Source organism: Lissotriton helveticus, chromosome 5_1 (assembly GCF_964261635.1).
Source record: "Lissotriton helveticus chromosome 5_1, aLisHel1.1, whole genome shotgun sequence".
Classification (NCBI taxonomy): Eukaryota; Metazoa; Chordata; class Amphibia; order Caudata; family Salamandridae; genus Lissotriton; species Lissotriton helveticus.
The window spans coordinates 1,367,347,286-1,367,364,248 of NC_136065.1; the positions used below are offsets into that span (position 1 = coordinate 1,367,347,286).

General features: G+C 46.1%; 1 protein-coding gene across 3 annotated transcripts in view; it reads right to left on the minus strand.

Moving 5' to 3' along the window:
• TAF11 (TATA-box binding protein associated factor 11) overlaps nt 1–16,963 on the minus strand; it is a 265,689-nt gene that overhangs the window by 225,891 nt on the left and 22,835 nt on the right. For all 3 annotated transcript variants that reach the window (XM_078644276.1, XM_078644275.1, XM_078644274.1), the window contains exon 3: nt 13,310–13,533. In XM_078644276.1, the coding sequence (XP_078500402.1) occupies nt 13,310–13,533 (224 nt within the window). The remainder of the gene's footprint in view (nt 1–13,309; nt 13,534–16,963) is intronic.

Sequence of the window (16,963 nt, forward strand, 5' to 3'; positions counted from 1 at the left end):
GTGTGCTGCCAGCCAGCTGTGCAGTTGACGGCCGGACCGCTGTGGATCCAGCTCTGGCCAGACTGTTGAGTGCCGCGCTCGGCGGCGACGCTTAAGTGGAGCGGCGGTTGTGGGCCCAGCTGCGGGCCCAGTCTGGTGCCGCCGGTGCCAGCCGTGTGGCTGCGTTGCATGACTTTCCTACCGCTGCTGTCCTCCAGCCGAGCGACCGACGAGACACCGTGGGCCGAGCAGGAGTTGGGAGACTGATGAGATGAGACTTATAATAGCGCTACCCAGTACTGCTGCTGCCCCAGATACTACGTGAACTGGAGGATCCGCTTGGCGGCTCTGCCGTTTGACTAGGGGCCTGTATGATACGAATGATGGACACTGACCCGGGCTTATTGCACTACCCCTGTAACTATGAGTGGATTTGTCCAGGTGCTTCACAATGCCCCCCCCCATTTGAACAGTTCTTGGACCCATTGTGATCACTCTGACTGAATGCGTAAGTCTGCCCTCCCTACCGTGGTAAGGCTGAGTACACCGTGGGGGATCCCCTTACAGGATTGGATGGTGTCTGTGAAGGGCAGCCCAGCGGGGGCTTGATCTTGGAACACTACTGCGGTGACGCACTGCCTCCCTAGGGGGACATGTCAGGTGGAACTGTATCCCCCTGCCTGGCTCTCCCCCACCTGTGTGGCACTCGAGACGCAGCGTTGGCTGGGTAGGACATTGCTCCTTGGCGTGGGATTGTGGTTGGCCCAAGGCGGGAGGCTTGGAGGACATTCCCAATTCATTCACTTCCGCTGTGCGACCAGACCCCTGCCAGCTCTAAACGCAACTTTGACGACGAGCGGAGGACCCCGCAGATAGCTGTGCACAGCCCTGCCGCCCCATGCGGCCCTCAGACTTCTTTTGGACCCACGGATAACATCTCAGTTTCACGGCAATGGGACGCCCCAAGGGCAAAGTGCCGGACGCTGGCGCTGCCGACATCCAGCAGACCGATGACACGGGGTCTGCCACACAGATGCCTAACAGTATCCCACCTACTAACTTTGAGGCCCCCTCCCCGGACAAATTAGACCTTATACTGAGGGAGGTGCGTGATTCGAGGGAGGCCATTGAACAGCAACCAGGTTCCCTAACAATGGGGTCCTCCCTCCTTAAGGCCGACCATGACAAGCTTGCCACGGTAGTTAAAGATAATAAACTTGCACTGATGGAACTGGTCCACAGCACAAGGATCATAGCGCGCAGCTTGCCCAACTCCAAAAACAGGTCGCTGGGCTACAGGAGAGGGCGGATGATGCGGAGGGGAGGGCCTGACGCAATAACATCCGCGTCATTGGCCTGCCGGAACGTTGTGAGGGACCGGATGCTACCAGATTCATGGAACTGTGGTTCAGGGAACATGTAGCCCCGGAGGGCCTATCGGACCTTTTCTGCGTAGAGAGAGTGCATAGAATCCAGTCTGGCAGACCAACCGCAGGGGCTCAACCTCGTCCCCGGATTGAAAAAATTCTGAACTTTAGAGACCGAGACACTCTGCTACAGAAGGCGAGAGAACTGTTCCAAATATAGTACGAGAATCAGCGGGTGTCCCTGTACCCGGACTACACTGCCCTGGTACAGCGCAAGCGCTCCCTATATCAAGAAACAAAGAAAAAACTCAGAGCACTGAACATTAAATATGCACTGCTGTTCATGGCCAAGTTAAGAGCGATTCACGACCAAAAGACACCGTTTTTTGACACACCTGACGAGGTGGAAGAATGGCTCGAAATGATGTTTCCCGGGTCTGGCCTCTCCCCGCAGATAGCCGCCGCATCCCCAAAGCCGAGACGAGTCCACAAATCAAAACGCCTCTGGCGGGGACACACAGCCAAGACCGGGACTCCCACACCGGAACAGGTTCTACCGGATCAGACGGAAGCACTGGAGGCGGCCAACAGGTTCCGAGACGAAACTCATCCCATACTTTCGGACTCCTCAGAGGACGTCTCGAACCGTTCGGATTCAGAGACCAGTATAACATTATTCAGTAATATCACACCCCAAACTACTGATGGCTTTCTGGGATGTTTCGTCTTGGCCACAAATGGGGCACAACATATGTTAATCACACCTCGGTGTTTATGTCAGAATTTTTGATAGCGGAGTATAGGTGTACCCAAAGTTCCGATAAAGCAACATATGTTGACAAACGTGGTCCAGGCTGCGTGGAGCTTGCGACGCTCCAACCTCACTTAGCAGCCTACAGAAATGCACCCCCTGCAGCGAAAGCAACACATACACTGTTACTAGTTAGCACCGTTGTGCACATGGTTTGGGTGTTGTAGGATGTAGTTTAGTAGTTTTCATGATCTAACCCACCACCTACGCTACCCAGAGTATCGCTGCTCCCCTAACACTGAACATGCGCCCTCCATTAGCACAACTCACATACAGATGCAGGAAAGTTATAAAGTGATCACCTGGAATGTCTGGGGTATATCCACAAAAGGCACAGAATCCAAACACAGTTAAATAGGCGGCGAGCACATATAGTATTCCTACAGGAGTCCCACTTGACTGTGTCTGAGGCGGTTAAGCTCCGTAAAAAATGGAGGGGCCAGGTTTTTTCCATGGCATATTCCGCTTTTGCTAGAGGTCCATCAATATGGGTCAGGAGTGGGGTCCCTTTCAAGGCACTGGAACAAAAAGCGGACCCTTTGGGTAGATATAATCGGGTGAGGGGCACACTAGAAGGCGCATAAATAATCCTAGGTAGCATATACGCACCCAGCTTCCGACAGGATAAATACCCCCTGAGCCTTAACCCTGTCCTGGCGTCCTGGGCTACATGCCCATGGATACTGAGCGGAGATTACAACACTGTAATGGATCCCGCCATTGATAGATCACAGCCCCCTCTTGGGTAGCCAGCACTATACGACAGGCGGAGGCACTATGCCGATGGGATGGGGCATGGGGGATGTCTGGCGTTTGAAGTACCCCACCAGTAGAAAATACTCATTCTTCTTGCACCCACATCAACTCCACACTCTAATAGATAGAATCTTCTGTTCCAACCACATCACCACTCAGGTAACACACGCTGCATACTTGGGTAAGACACTTGCTGACCACAACCCATTGGAGATTACTCTAGTCTGGGGCAGAATTCCCATCCCAGTCCCCACTTGGAAATTATGGCCCCTAATGCTTGAGGACTCCATCTTCCGGGAGGCTTTGGCTGTGGGGATCGACCACTACTTTGTAGAAAACACGGGTACTGCCTCCACACCACAGGTGGAGTGAGATGCATTCATGACGGTGGTCAGGAGGATAGCCATCAGCTCCACAGCGGGGGTGAGACAGGAAACTCACAACAACCTTAGAGAAGTCGAGAATTCCCTGAATAGCCTCCAATATGACGCAGCGAAAGAACCCACTAAGGGAGCACTCTTGCAGGACACCCGAATAAAGCACGCTGAGCTACTAGAAACACTCAGACACATCAACTACACCGCCTACACACACGCGAAACATGCAGAAGCTGACAAAGCCGGCACCACTGGTGCGCATACTTCGGGATGACCCCCATATACCCCAATACACAAGTTAACTATGAACGGGGACACAGCGGACACGCAGCAAGGCATAAATGAAGTCTTCTGCGAATATTATCAGGCACTATACCAATCTCACACACCCCCCGCTGGGGGAAGAGGCCGTGACACTTTTCTAACTGATGTACCATTCCCTCAACTGACCAAAGCGGCACAGGATAACCTCTCTGACTCCATCCCAGGGGCAGAAATAAAGGAGGCCATCAGAGGCCTACCTCGGAACAAGGCCCCTGGTCTTGATGGTCTCCCGGCCAAATTCTTTGCTACATTCTCAGACTCCCTGGTACCGCAGCTAGAGCGCCAGTATAACTCTGCGATAGACAGAGGAACACTGCCCCCCACCATAGGCAGGGGCTGGTAGTGTCCCTTCCCAAACCGGGCCACTCGGCTGCGGACCTATCAGGCTATGGAGCCTTGCCCTACTCACAACTGAATACAAAATACTGAGCAGAGTCCTTTCCAGTCGCCTAATCCCTTATCTGCACAAGTTAATTCACCCAGACCAGTGCGGGTTCATGCCGGCGCGTAGTACTTCACTAAACATTAGGAGGCTGTACCACGTTATGGCGACCACCCCCCAGGAAAGAAGTAACGCAGGATGCATCACTCTGAATCTGAGGCAGGCATTCGACAAGCTCAGATGGGACTACATGTTTCAGATGCTCGAGAGAATTGTAATACCTCCGGACTATCTGAAGTGGGTTAAACTGCTGTATACAGACCCCACTGCGAGGGCTCGCACTGGGAGCCACATCTCGCGGGAGTACCCGATCTTTGTTCGTAGTGGCCCTGGAGCCGTTGGCACTTAAAGTGCGGCTATCAGCCGCACAAACAGGAATACATTTAGAGCAGGCTATATATGCAATTTCCGCATATGCAGAATATATAATTTTGTACGCCAACGACCTTATCACACCTATCACGGACATCTTCACCTCCTCTGCACGGCTCTCAGGCCTTAGCATAAACGAAAATAAGTCCTATGCCTTCTTTTTTCACCACGGGGAACGTCCAGAGGCGATTTAGTTCGGCCCCCACTACTTAACGGTCGCTACACACACGTTCAAGTACCTATGCATACAAGTGTACAGAACTGCGCCAGATCTCATATAGGGTAACCTGGGTAAGGCTATCAGATCTCTTCGATCGCAGGTCATGTTTTGGCCTTCCCCACGACTCTCGTGATAGGACGAGTGGCGATTTAAAAAATGGTAGTCCTACCTAGTTTGTTATATTTTTTTACTAACTTGCCAGTAGTGATTCCGACCCCGCTTCTCAACTCACTGAACACTATACTCTCTGACTTGATTTGGGGCAGCGGCCGACAAAGTGGGAAGCAGCAATTGGACAGACAAGGGTGGACTGGGTGCCCCTGATGTTCGTGCCTACTACAACGCGAGCCAACTGCAATGGCTTTCGTACTGGCTGGCAGGGCGTAACCTGCATGAAATAGATTATACTTCCGCTGACATACACCGAGGGAGGCTGCACACACTACTCCTACCGATGGCTAGGGTACCGACGATGCCCCGACACACCTGCGTACGGCGCTTACATACTGGAAAAAATCCACACATTTCACGCATAGCTGGCTTCCTTACTCTGATACCACATCACTCAACGGCATCCCTATCCCCACTGGCTTACTCACTAAACGGTGACTACTCCCCTGGACTGAGGGCGGTGTCACCACAGTGGGTGCTCTGTTTGACGAGGGTACACTTATGGTAATTAATATAATAACCTCTTGACAGACCTATATATTTTATCCTATGGGATTGCCTCTACATTACATTCAGCAACACAGATACAAAAATTTCAAGGAGAGTTAAATTTCATTGAAATTATTATTTTATTTTTTATAAAAAGCATTTCTTTTCTCTTTTTGATATAGACATCTACTGATTTTTTATATTTTTTTCTTATTCAAGCAGGAACACACATATTTACAGATATTAATAAAGATAAACATAGACATGAAATATATTAACAGTTTTTACAAAAAGTTGTGTTTCTAACCCCCACAAAAAAGTAAAAACTCAATAGCAAGTGATAGTCATCCTCTCAATCCAAGAATCTCACCATTCATACTATTCATACAAACTCACTCTCATACTGTGTAAATAAGGTTGCAATTCAACCCTGGCATCTGAGAACAAAAGCCTAATATATAGAAATTCTTATATCCAACTTTTCAGAGAGCAACAGTCCAACATTTTCTTCTATAGATATACTTGTCCTTTTTTAGGGCTCTCTGCGAAAAGAGCACTATATAGCTGTCGGCTCAGCCGAAAAACGAGGGGCGACAGGAGCTGGCCACGCGCAGCATTTTTCAATAGGATTAGGTCGCGCACGTGAGCTTTTGCATTAGAATGCATTACCGAAAGAATCAGATCGTGACGCGCGCCTCGTGAACAGTTCACGTGACTGACTTTGGAATGCAGGGGGAGTCTGCAGAGAGGCGCGCGGCGCTGTTCATGAGGCGCGCAGCGCTGATAAACAGGCTGGTTCTTTGTGTGAGCATTCCACGAGAATGCATGTTCTTGTTAATATTTTGCTTCTACAGTACCAAGAAGAATGAGGGCAATGGTGGGCTGCTTTTCATGTTCAATTACCTCAGTTGACAGGTATTCCCATTGCAAACTTGCTGAATAAACCTGGTATTTGTAAAGCGCTGCCACGGAGTGCTTTATAGGGAGGAGTACAGGTTACCGTGGGGTCTGTTTCCAGTATGGGGGTTCCTATGCAGGTCGGTCTCACTCCAGGAGAAGTCTGGTCTCACATTTCGAGTTCTGAGTGTACCTCTTCAATGATGTGCCTGCGGTGGGAAATGGTAGCCCCGGGATCCCCCCGTGGCCCGTTTTAGTTGTTTCTCTTCAGGGATGTCTTCATCAATCGTGGCTTGTGTCTACAGTTCCTCGGGGTGGAATGTTGAAGACTCCTCAGGGCAAGAGATATGTGGTTGCTCATGTGGGAGCCCCGCTCTTCCTCGTGATGTTAGCGTCTATAGCGGATCCGTCTCTGTTCCTTGGGGTTTGACTGACATGTTTATTTCATCATCAGGGCTCGACAAATCCGAAACATGGTACTAGTCCTGCAGGTCTAGTACCATGGAAAATCCCCTCGACCTGACTGCAACCCACTTGACCTCCGTCTCTGAAAACGGAGCAAAAGTGACAAGTTAACAAGATTTGAAGGCATCTTTATTGCTCATTCCCTTTCTGAGCAATAAAAATGCCTTTAAATCGTGTTATCTTGTCACTTTTGCTCTGTTATCAAATACAAAGGACAAAAGTTAGTTTGACTTCCTACTCGCCAGAAAGGGCGAGTAGGACCTAAAAATAGCTCGTCCTCATCCATTCTCCTTCGCAAATGCGAGCGGGCGAGTGGATTTGTCGAGCCCTGATCATGGCGGGGGGGGTTCTGTGTTTCCTTCATGTAGGGACAGCTGCATTTATTCGGGGAGGGCTGTATGCAGTGCTTAAAATGGAAAAATAGAAGTGCTGATAGTCTACAATTGAAAGTATTACGTCTTTCTTAAGAAGCGCAGGTACGCTCCCTCTCAAATTAAACAAGCATTTGCAATGCAATAGGTCTCGCATTTACGCGAGTTTGACCTATTGGTATTGTAAATGACAATGGCTTTTATTTATGTTTCAAAAGCCAAAACATAAATAAAAGGCAATATCATTAACAATAAAAATAGCTCAAACTCTCGCAAATGCGAGACCTATTGCATTGCAAATGCTTGTTTTGGATTTTCAAATGGTGTTCTCAGACGCTTATACTTGGCCTACGCGCGTTTCGGTAAAAGCCAGATATGATCACCTTCATCAGGGCCATAAGACATACATTAAAACCAGGGGGTTCATCATCTATGAATAAACGTATTCAGCAGGAATGTTTATTCTGTTTCTGCCGGGCGCTTTCTCTGTGTCTTAAAGAAGAATAAGCAGAGAGAAGAGAGTGGATAATATCGCCCAATATCATTAATAAACACTGAGGCGAACATTTTTGCAAAAATATTGGCAACTTGCCTTGCACCCTTTATGACACAACTTGCCTCTGCCGAGCAACATGGATTTATACCCGGCAGAGACACGACTGCGCATGTGAATACCGCTAGTGTTGCCTCTAAAACTAATTTGATGCAGAAAAGGCGTTCCCAACACTGATTTGCATATGGCCATGTCTGAACTGGGGTGGCTTGGTGAGCAAAATAACGATGGATTAAACCCAGATCTGTTACTCGGGGGGAATGTTTTGCCATTGTGCAACATTCCGTCCATCATCTTGTGTGTTTTGCTTTTCACCCTATGTGGGAAGGGTATGCCCAGACGTGGGTCCCGTGCTCACTAAGCCACTGAAGTCAAGCTATCCTGGCTGAAGATGGCTGATAGCCAGAAACCGGTCCTAGGATGCTTGATTCCGGTCCAGGGAAGACATGGCTTGGCAGTTCGGGCTGGACTGTTTCCATGAGACACAGGGTCAAGACTGATTTGCATATGATTGATTCCGGTCCGAAAAAGACATGGCTTGGCAGTTCGGGCTGGACTGTTCCCATGAGGCACAGGGTCAAGACTGATTTGCATATGGCCATGTTTGAACTGGGGTGGCTTGGGAAAAATAATGATGGATTAAACCCAGATCGGTTACTGGGGGTGAATGTTTTGCCATTGTGCAACATACCAGTCCATCATCTTGTGTGTTTTGCTTTTCAAACTTTTGTAGGCTGAGCCCCCCACAGCTGAATTTTTTTTAGATGTTGGGCCCCCCCTCCCCCCCCACCTGACAGAAATGTCTGGAATCGACCCCCACACGCATATTCCGGGCATATCCAGCAAATAATGTTTAATATAATAAGAGTGTTTAGTAAACTGCAGGTTTGTGAGTGGGTGTGGTGAAATGACAGAGGCTTATTACACAGCTCAAAACACCACTTTCCAAGATAAAATGTGCGCAAATTGTTTTTACTAGAATGCTTTGTTTTACACAGGACATATATTGATAATAACACCACGAACATAAATGTGACAGGTGTGACTGTTTTTCAGAGACGGTCAATCTGTGGATGGATTTTTGCTACTGCCATCCTCAGGTTGTGCGCCACATCCAGTCTTGAACGTACTTAGCCTTTAATATTTCAAGTGCTGAGAACCCAATCTCACATAAATTGGAAGAGCTGAAAGGCAAGATAGTTTTGATAGCAGTTTCTCCCAAAGCTGAATATTCTGCAGACATTTTCAGCCAAGACAGGGACTGTAAGGGAGACAGTGTTGTCAGATTTTTGAAGGAAACTCCCTAGCTCAGAGCTGATACACGAGAAACAAATCTTCTCTAGAAATCAATAACAAATCTCCTCTAGAAATTATTAACAAACGTCTTAGGCAGCATTATAATGGGATAATTGCCCACCAACCAGTTATGGATCCGAAAACAGTTAAAGTCCGCAGAGAGGGCGCTAAACGAACACCTAATTGAGAATTCCTTAGTGGTACGATAAGTTGCTTGCCTGAAGCAATGGGGGTTTAGGACACGTCAGGCTTATGTTAAAAAAAAAAAACTAATAATAAAATAATGAAGTTGTCTATTTTACTTCAGAGCAATGTTGTCCGACAGACTTTGTGATGGCATGGACATGTTAGGGATTTTGGGTGCCCTGGGCAAAAACTATTTTGGGGGCCGCTGTTCAGTACAGATTTGTGTTTAAATGATTTACTTTCAGCTCTGCCATACCCTATTTAGCCAGGCTACCGGCGCTGTAGTCGAAATTCTAAAAGCGTTTACATCTATTATTCAGAGATAGGGATGTGTTTTCACTGTTGTAACAAAACAGCAGCCCACTAATTTTACCGTGAATAATATCGGTTATATCCTCCAATTTCTCAAATGCGAGGACCCGCTTGGATCCAACTTTTTTATTGTTAACTTTTTTATGGTTGTTTCATGAAACAAACACATTTCTCTGCAAATAGTAATAGACTCCCTCACATCAATCACATTAAAAATAATTAAACAAAACAGTATTTGCAAGAATCTATTTAGGAATTATTCCAGGCCATTAGGGCAAAAACAGAACTGTCTCTATCAAGGGGCCCCTGGAAGGCTGGATTGAAGTATGAATGAATGAAAGGCATTTTTATACCGCGCAAAACTTAGCCCCAAGGGGCATCAAGGCGCACTACAAACAGACATAGAAATCCAAAACTCCAAGTGACAGGACCAAAGGCCAACGGGAAAGCAAAGCCTAATATGCCTGAGAGAAAAGCCAGGTCTTAATATCATTAGGCACAGAACACGCTATGCATGTAATCCCTAGCGCATCTTGGTCATGCACTGGGAGTAAGGACCCAGTGCATTTAGAGGTCTCCTATTGTAATTTAGGACACAAACCTTGATGGGGCAGGACATTCCCATACTTGTGTACAGGGGTGAGTGAGGTGACCATATGAATTTGGGTGCAGAGTGGGACTAATGAATGTATGGTTAGTGGTGGGCTTATTTGAGTGAGACTGCAGATTGAGCAGTGAGGGGGACAGGTGAGTGAAGTGTCACGAGTGCAGGTTGAGTAGAGTGCTCGTGTGACTGCAGGGTGAGGTACAGGGTGAACAGCGCAAGTGCATTGTGAGTGCAGAGTGATCACTGTGAGTGGAGGGTAAGTGGGTGAATGGTGTGAGTGCATGGTGATCAGTGTGAGTGCAGGGTGAGCGGGTGAATGGTGCGAGTGCATTGTGATCAGTGTGAGCGCACTGTGATCGCTGTGAGTGAAGAGTGGTCACTGTGAGTGGAGGGAAAGTGGGTGAATGGTGTGAGTGTATCAGGATCAGTGTGAGTGCAGGGTGAGGGTGAAAGTGAAGGGCGAGAATGAGGAGCGAGTTGTCTTAATGCAAGGTGCAATCCCCGACACTTGAAATAACTCAGCATGTTATTGACGGCAGTGTAGGGTTTCAAATGTGTTACTCTATTGCTATTATGGCAGTGATCAGGGTGGTGGAAGAAAATAATGTGCTCATCCCTCAACAAACTTCCAATCTTATGATTCGGGTTGCCAGCTTATTATTTTGATGTCACAGATGGTATAAAAATAAGCAGTCACCTAAAGCTGAATTTTCAGCACTTGTCTGTGCATACTTTGAACAGCAAATATAAATAGAAAGAACTTTTAATTGTTTTCTAGAGCTGCCTGAATTATCCATGACTAATAATAAAAGGGAACAAAGACAGAAAAGTCACATTACAAATGAATACATACAGGGCCGGCTTTAGGGCAGTGCAACAGGTGCGGCCGCACTGGGCGCTGACCTATGGAGGGGGCGCCGACCTCATGGGGTGGCGCTGTGTTTAGCAATAACTTATGAAGGGCACATATGCCTGGTGGTAGTGAGAGAATCCAAGGAGGCAGTCATGGGGTGTGGGGGCACAAAAAACGATTCTCGCACCAGGCACCACCAGCGCTAAAGCCGGCCATGAATACATACTATTTAGTGTCAAGACAGGCAATTTGCAGGCTGTTTAAACACATGGCTGGTTGTCATTTTGCAAGCCTGCCTGTGTAATTTTAAAATAAACTTTCAAGGACGTTTTAAGGATTTGGGGGTCCCTGGGCCAAATGTATTTTGGGGGCCCCAGTTCGGACCAGCTTTGATTTTATGAACCAGTCTCAGCTGTTTCATGCCTTCTTTGGTCAAATACTAAATGTGTGTACATCTGATATTCATGGATAGTGATGTGTGTTTTCAGTATGTAACAACAGCAGTTCACTAATATTACTGCAAATAATCTGTCACACCCTCCCATTTCTCATATGTGAGTTCCTGTATTGATCGAAAATAAACTTTTTATATGGATGTTGCATGACGCATAAACACATTTTGTCTGCAAAATGTCTGTGATAGACTCTTACACATTAAAAATGAATGATAGAAAAACGCTATTTACAACACTGTTTAAAAAAATGTCAAGGTCATGAGGGCAAGACTCTGTAGAACAGAGCTGGCTATTTCAGTCACCCAAACCCACCCCTCCCCCTTTGAAAGGCTGGGGCCCTGGGCCAGAGAACCCCTTGACCAGAGCCCACCTGGCCCATGCCTTGAAACGTCCTTGGAAACTTTGTCTCCTCTCTGGGAAGAACTATCTCTCCCAGGAGGGGGTCAATTCAAAAGAGCTGAAATGCTTCAGCTGCAGAGGGAGGCAAGGGGTCTCCTCTGCTAAAAGCGAAAGTGTGTCTGCTGGTTTTCTTTCGGGTTTTAGCAGTGAAGTCATCTTGACTCCCACTGCAGCTGAAGCATTTCAGCTCTATGAATTAACCCGCTCCTGGGAGGGTTAACATAACAAAAGCATGGGCACTTCGTGCCCCGTCGATTTCCCCTCCCTCCTCCCTACAGCCATACCGGAGTTCTCCAAAGGAACGAACGTCAGATTATAGTGGAGTGTGCGCCCCCCCCTGAGATGGTGTCGTGTCCCCCAGGGGGCGCGCCCCACAGATTGAAGAACTCCTAACTATTTTTTTTTTAAACTCGAGGGGGTTATTAGTAGCTTTATTTGGAGCTATAAACAGCCGAGACGTGCTATAAAGTATTTAAAACAAGGGCGGATTTAAATTACCGGACTTTAAACTATATTTTTGGGCTTCTTTTGTAGGACGTTTGCGAGATCTCCTTAATTCTAGAAGACAACAATGCTGTTACAATCTTGCCATTGGTAATGACAGTACTATGTTCATGTATTTAATAAATGACCCAAACTATTTTAAAAGCGTGCGATTTAAGACTCTTAAGGATATAGCCTATATTTGGTGCGAAATTAGTAAGGCGTATCAATTACTCTCCCAAACTTGGGAGAATGATAATCTAAAGATAGCACTAAAATGGGCTGAGCTATTTGGCCAAGATGTTAGCTCAGCTGATATAGAAGAATCATTGGAGAGTTTAGATAGTGCAGTCCACTCTATCAATCTCAAGTTGCAATAGCTTAAAACAGTGTTTATGCTTTATTATACACCAGAACGTATAGTTAAATGGATAGATCCTAGCAATATAAACACGAATGATAAATGTAAATGCGTCAAATGTGGAATGATAGCTGCAAACTTCCTACACATGTTTGTCACCTGTCCAGACCTGGCCGATTTTTGGAAAGAGGTACAGGGCATCATAGCGGATCGTCTAAAAATTAATCTATATTTAGCAGAGAAAGAGATTATGTTTGGCTATAAAACAGACGTATCCCTAGGATTAAGAACCTTAATATCAATTATGCTAGTAACAGCACAACTTTGCGTTGCCCCCGCTTGGATATCTAAAACTCCGCCTAGAGCTTTTGAATGGCGGGCAATGCTAAGGGAAATTCTAGAGAGAGAGATGGCTATCGCTAACAGCAGAGGCACTCGATCCGGGAAGAAGTCCTTTCGAATTTGGGGACCCTTGCAAAAATATCGCGTTTGAATATTTGTTTACACCTACATTTCATCTGTTCAATTTTTTCTTACTATCCTCATATATTTATCTATTTACCCAACGTAATGGCATCCCCCTCCCTTTTTTTCTTTAATTGATTTCTTTTTCTCCCTGCTGTATATGTATTGCATGCTGGTATGATCCGGATGTTTTGTGATTATTATGTGCTTACTCCTCCAAATAAAAAAAACATTTTTTTTTAAAAAGAAGAGAAAAAGGTGGTGGAAAGACACAGCTCGGAGGAGAAAAGTCACTTACTGCATCTTCTGGATCTCATCTTCGTCCACTTTTTGCTTTCGCTCTTTCTTCTCTTTTATCTCCAGCTTTATCTTCTTTGCATCAGGATGCTTATCTGAGGAGTCATCCCTTTCTTCACCTTCTACTGAGGTGTCAGCTGCTGCGGATGTGGAGGTAGACGGAACCACGTCTTCTGACGATGTGACATGAGAGGGCGGAGCTTCAGAAGACAACAGTGGCTTCACCTACAAAGAACAAATATCAAGGCTACACCCATATTCTGTTCACAGAAATTATTGGAGTGATTCACTAGGATAAGGAAATGCACAGGCAGGAATGGCTAAATGATGCAAGATTTCAAGACCAGAGAAAAGGTTGGCTGGAGCTTGCTGGCGAAATTGTCAGTTTTAGAAATGGCAAAATAAAATTAGGTAATCTCTGTACAGAGAGATGAGCAAAGGAAATGCAAATAGGAAAAGAAATACCACAATTGTTTTACTTTTATACAGTTCAGAATGAACCATGTTGTTAGTTTAAGGGAAAGAGGCATTCTGTCTAACCCCTACAGCTTTATGTTACACAAAACCTGAACAATGATGTAATGGAAAGACTAAAGTTGAGTTACTGTAATTGATGAACTCAAGTAATACTTTTAACACCCTCCCTATTTTTCTTTTAAATGAATCATAGGTTTTTCTCTGAACAAAAACGAATAAAATAAAATAAAAAACAGTAAACTATTGATAAGCCCGTGTGCTTCAAAAGCTAGTTTGTCCTCACAAAGAGTGCAACCAAACCTAACACTTAAAAGGATGACCACTGAAAAAGCTGAACACAGGCAACTTAGAAACACATGGTTGCACCCGCTGTCTTAAATAAAGGATTAAAAGCACTAGTTTGCTGAAGCACATAATGCAAATTTGATGTAATAAACTCGGAACACAAAATCTTCCACTAACTTCTTTTCTTTTCCAGTTGCTAGAACATTTTAAGAGTTTTGACAGGGGAATATGAGCTGAATTTCTAAATAAAATGACAATACCACAAATGAAGATTTAAAACAATGTTATCATCAACAGAGTCTGAAGCCATGTTTTAATGGAAGGACGCAAAGGAACGCAGAAAATGCAACAGGTAGGTATTATGGTCATAACAGTGCTACGGTCATCGCCAAGAAGGTTAAATGGTATAAGGGGGGTTCCCTAGTCTCAACCCCTCAGATCCACAGTAGGAACCACTACAAGTAGTGTGTACTTTTGGCCCAAGTGGCTTGTGGAAATGCTGTAAACATTGTTGGGCCAGTCAGGGAAGCAACTGCCTTCAGCCCAGGCAGCCTCACAGCTATGATCCAAGGAGACAACGTGGCTGGGTCCACACCTGCACCAAAGCATCATATAACCAAGCCAGAAGGGCATTTAGTCCGACATGGATCATGCATGGCCTACAGGAACCCTTGGAGATCCTCCGCCCCCGCATCAGGTGCACGGTGTTATGATATGCATTTCTTCTGTTCCATTAGAATGAAACAGTAGTGGCATTCCAATGCTTTGAGCGTTCTGTGGAGAGACAGTTGCTGGGGGCAGTGAAACTATACAGACCGGTTTGCTGTGTACAACATTACTACACTAAAGTAATATACTCAAGTCTGCCTTAGAATGCGTGTATTTAACTGTGGGTACCAGGAGGTAACACACAACAATTTGGCAATGACCTTGGTTCATCTGAGATTTATTTTGAAAAGCTGTGAACAGACCGTGTGACTGATTGCTGAACATGCCTTTACTCAGCGCTTCACTTATCAAGTGACTTTTGGCATTACTGAGATCTGTATGAGCACCCTTAACATTGGGAGGTTAGTGTGCAAGTAACAGCCAGGAAATGGACTAAAATTTCACCTGGCTGTCGGAGCGGTGAGCGAAGGCATCTTTTAACTCACAGGAGTGGTTGACTCCAAGCGTTCGCAGCAGCAATCGAACGTCTGTCGCTGAAGGGCCGTCAAGACGGTGAGCACCCATGTCCTTATCTCTGGTGTGGTGCTGCGGTTCAAAGGCGCCTGTATGCATGTGAAGGAGGATATCGCCACAGGCATGACATCTAGTCACATTGTGTAACCTTACGTCGGGCCATTTTGAAAACCATTCAAAGTAGAATCAAACGCACAGATGTACGGAATCATTAAGGGCACATCGTTGATGGTATTTGCTGAAAAATCAGCTATTGCACCTTGGGGGAAGGTGTGTGACAGAGCGCAGCTGATTAGAACTCTTTGACACACATTTTTAAGGTGTGCAGAAGCCTACACGGGAAGCAGGTGAAGATGGCAAAACTGTAATTTCACCTAGAGGACTTCTTTTTGTATAAGACTGTATGTTCTTTGTCAAGTGTTTTCACAAAAGACTTTGGCACTAATTTGTGTGAACTGGCTGCATTTTGCCTCAACAAATCTTTTCATTAGGTTCCCCACCTGCATTTTGGACTTCAGGTAGTGAGCCAACTTTAAAGTGGGTTGAGTGGAAAGATTATTTTGTCAATTACATCACGGCTGTGGATGAGTCTAAAAAGATGCCTGCGTCCAGAAAAAAAGAATCCTTCTCCATTCTTTAGGTCCTGTGGGTTTAAAACTTATAGTTGCATGCCAAAAATAACGATTACGGGCGACATGAATGTTTGAGGTTGCCTTACGTGATTTAGACAAGTACTTCGCGCCCCAAGTTTGTATGGGATTACAAGATATAAATTCTTCCAGTGCAAATAATTTATGGGGGAGTCTGTGGATGAGTATGTCACACAGTTTAACAAGCATTTGCAATGCAATAGGTCTCGCATTTACGCGAGTTTGAGCTATTGACATTGCAAATAACAATGCCTTTTATTTTTGTTTTTAAAACAAATAAAATGCATTGTCATTTAGAATGCCAATAGCTTAAACTTGCTTAAATGCGAGACCTATTGCATTGCAAATGCTTGTTTTGGTAGGCACGGCGAGATTAAGTGATTTGCCGACAATCACAGGATGATGCGCCGACGCAGAGACTTGAGCCGGGATCCCCAACTCTTAGGTCAGCCACATCTTACTGAACACCGAGGTCATCAGGGTAAAACTAGATTGAAACACTGGGAGAAGAGACCCACAAAGAAACTAAGTATTCACCAGGCGAGACCTAAAAAACGTTGCTTTCCACCTGGTTTGCGGCTCACCACGCTCCTTCCCCTGGAGACCCTGGGGTGGAGGGGCTTTAAAATAATGCCCGTGCCTCCCTCAAGTGCACACACTCTTAGCTTCCAGTGTGAAGGCAGCCTGACAGGCAGGAGGCGATGCCTCATCTTTAACTGTTTATGTTGTGCGCGGAAGGCTACCTTCTCTTGAAGCCGCCCCTACGGCTCCCCTAATGAGCCACTGAAAGGGGTCGTTGCTCAGGAGCATGTGGCTAGGCCAGAGGAGGTGGTGTGGGAGGGGGGCACGAGATGCGGTAGTGCGCACAGATTGGACGGGAGGGGTGCCCTTGGCTACTGCCCCCTTCCTCCACCATTCATTTCAGAAATTAGCAGCTTGCTCCAGTCGAGCGCAAGACCACCAATCACCACAAAGAGCGGCGCTGGCCGACCTTTTAAAAAAAAGAAGAAAAAAAACAATACACAAAACCCGCTTCACTTGCGGGCGAGTTGGGCTTAAAA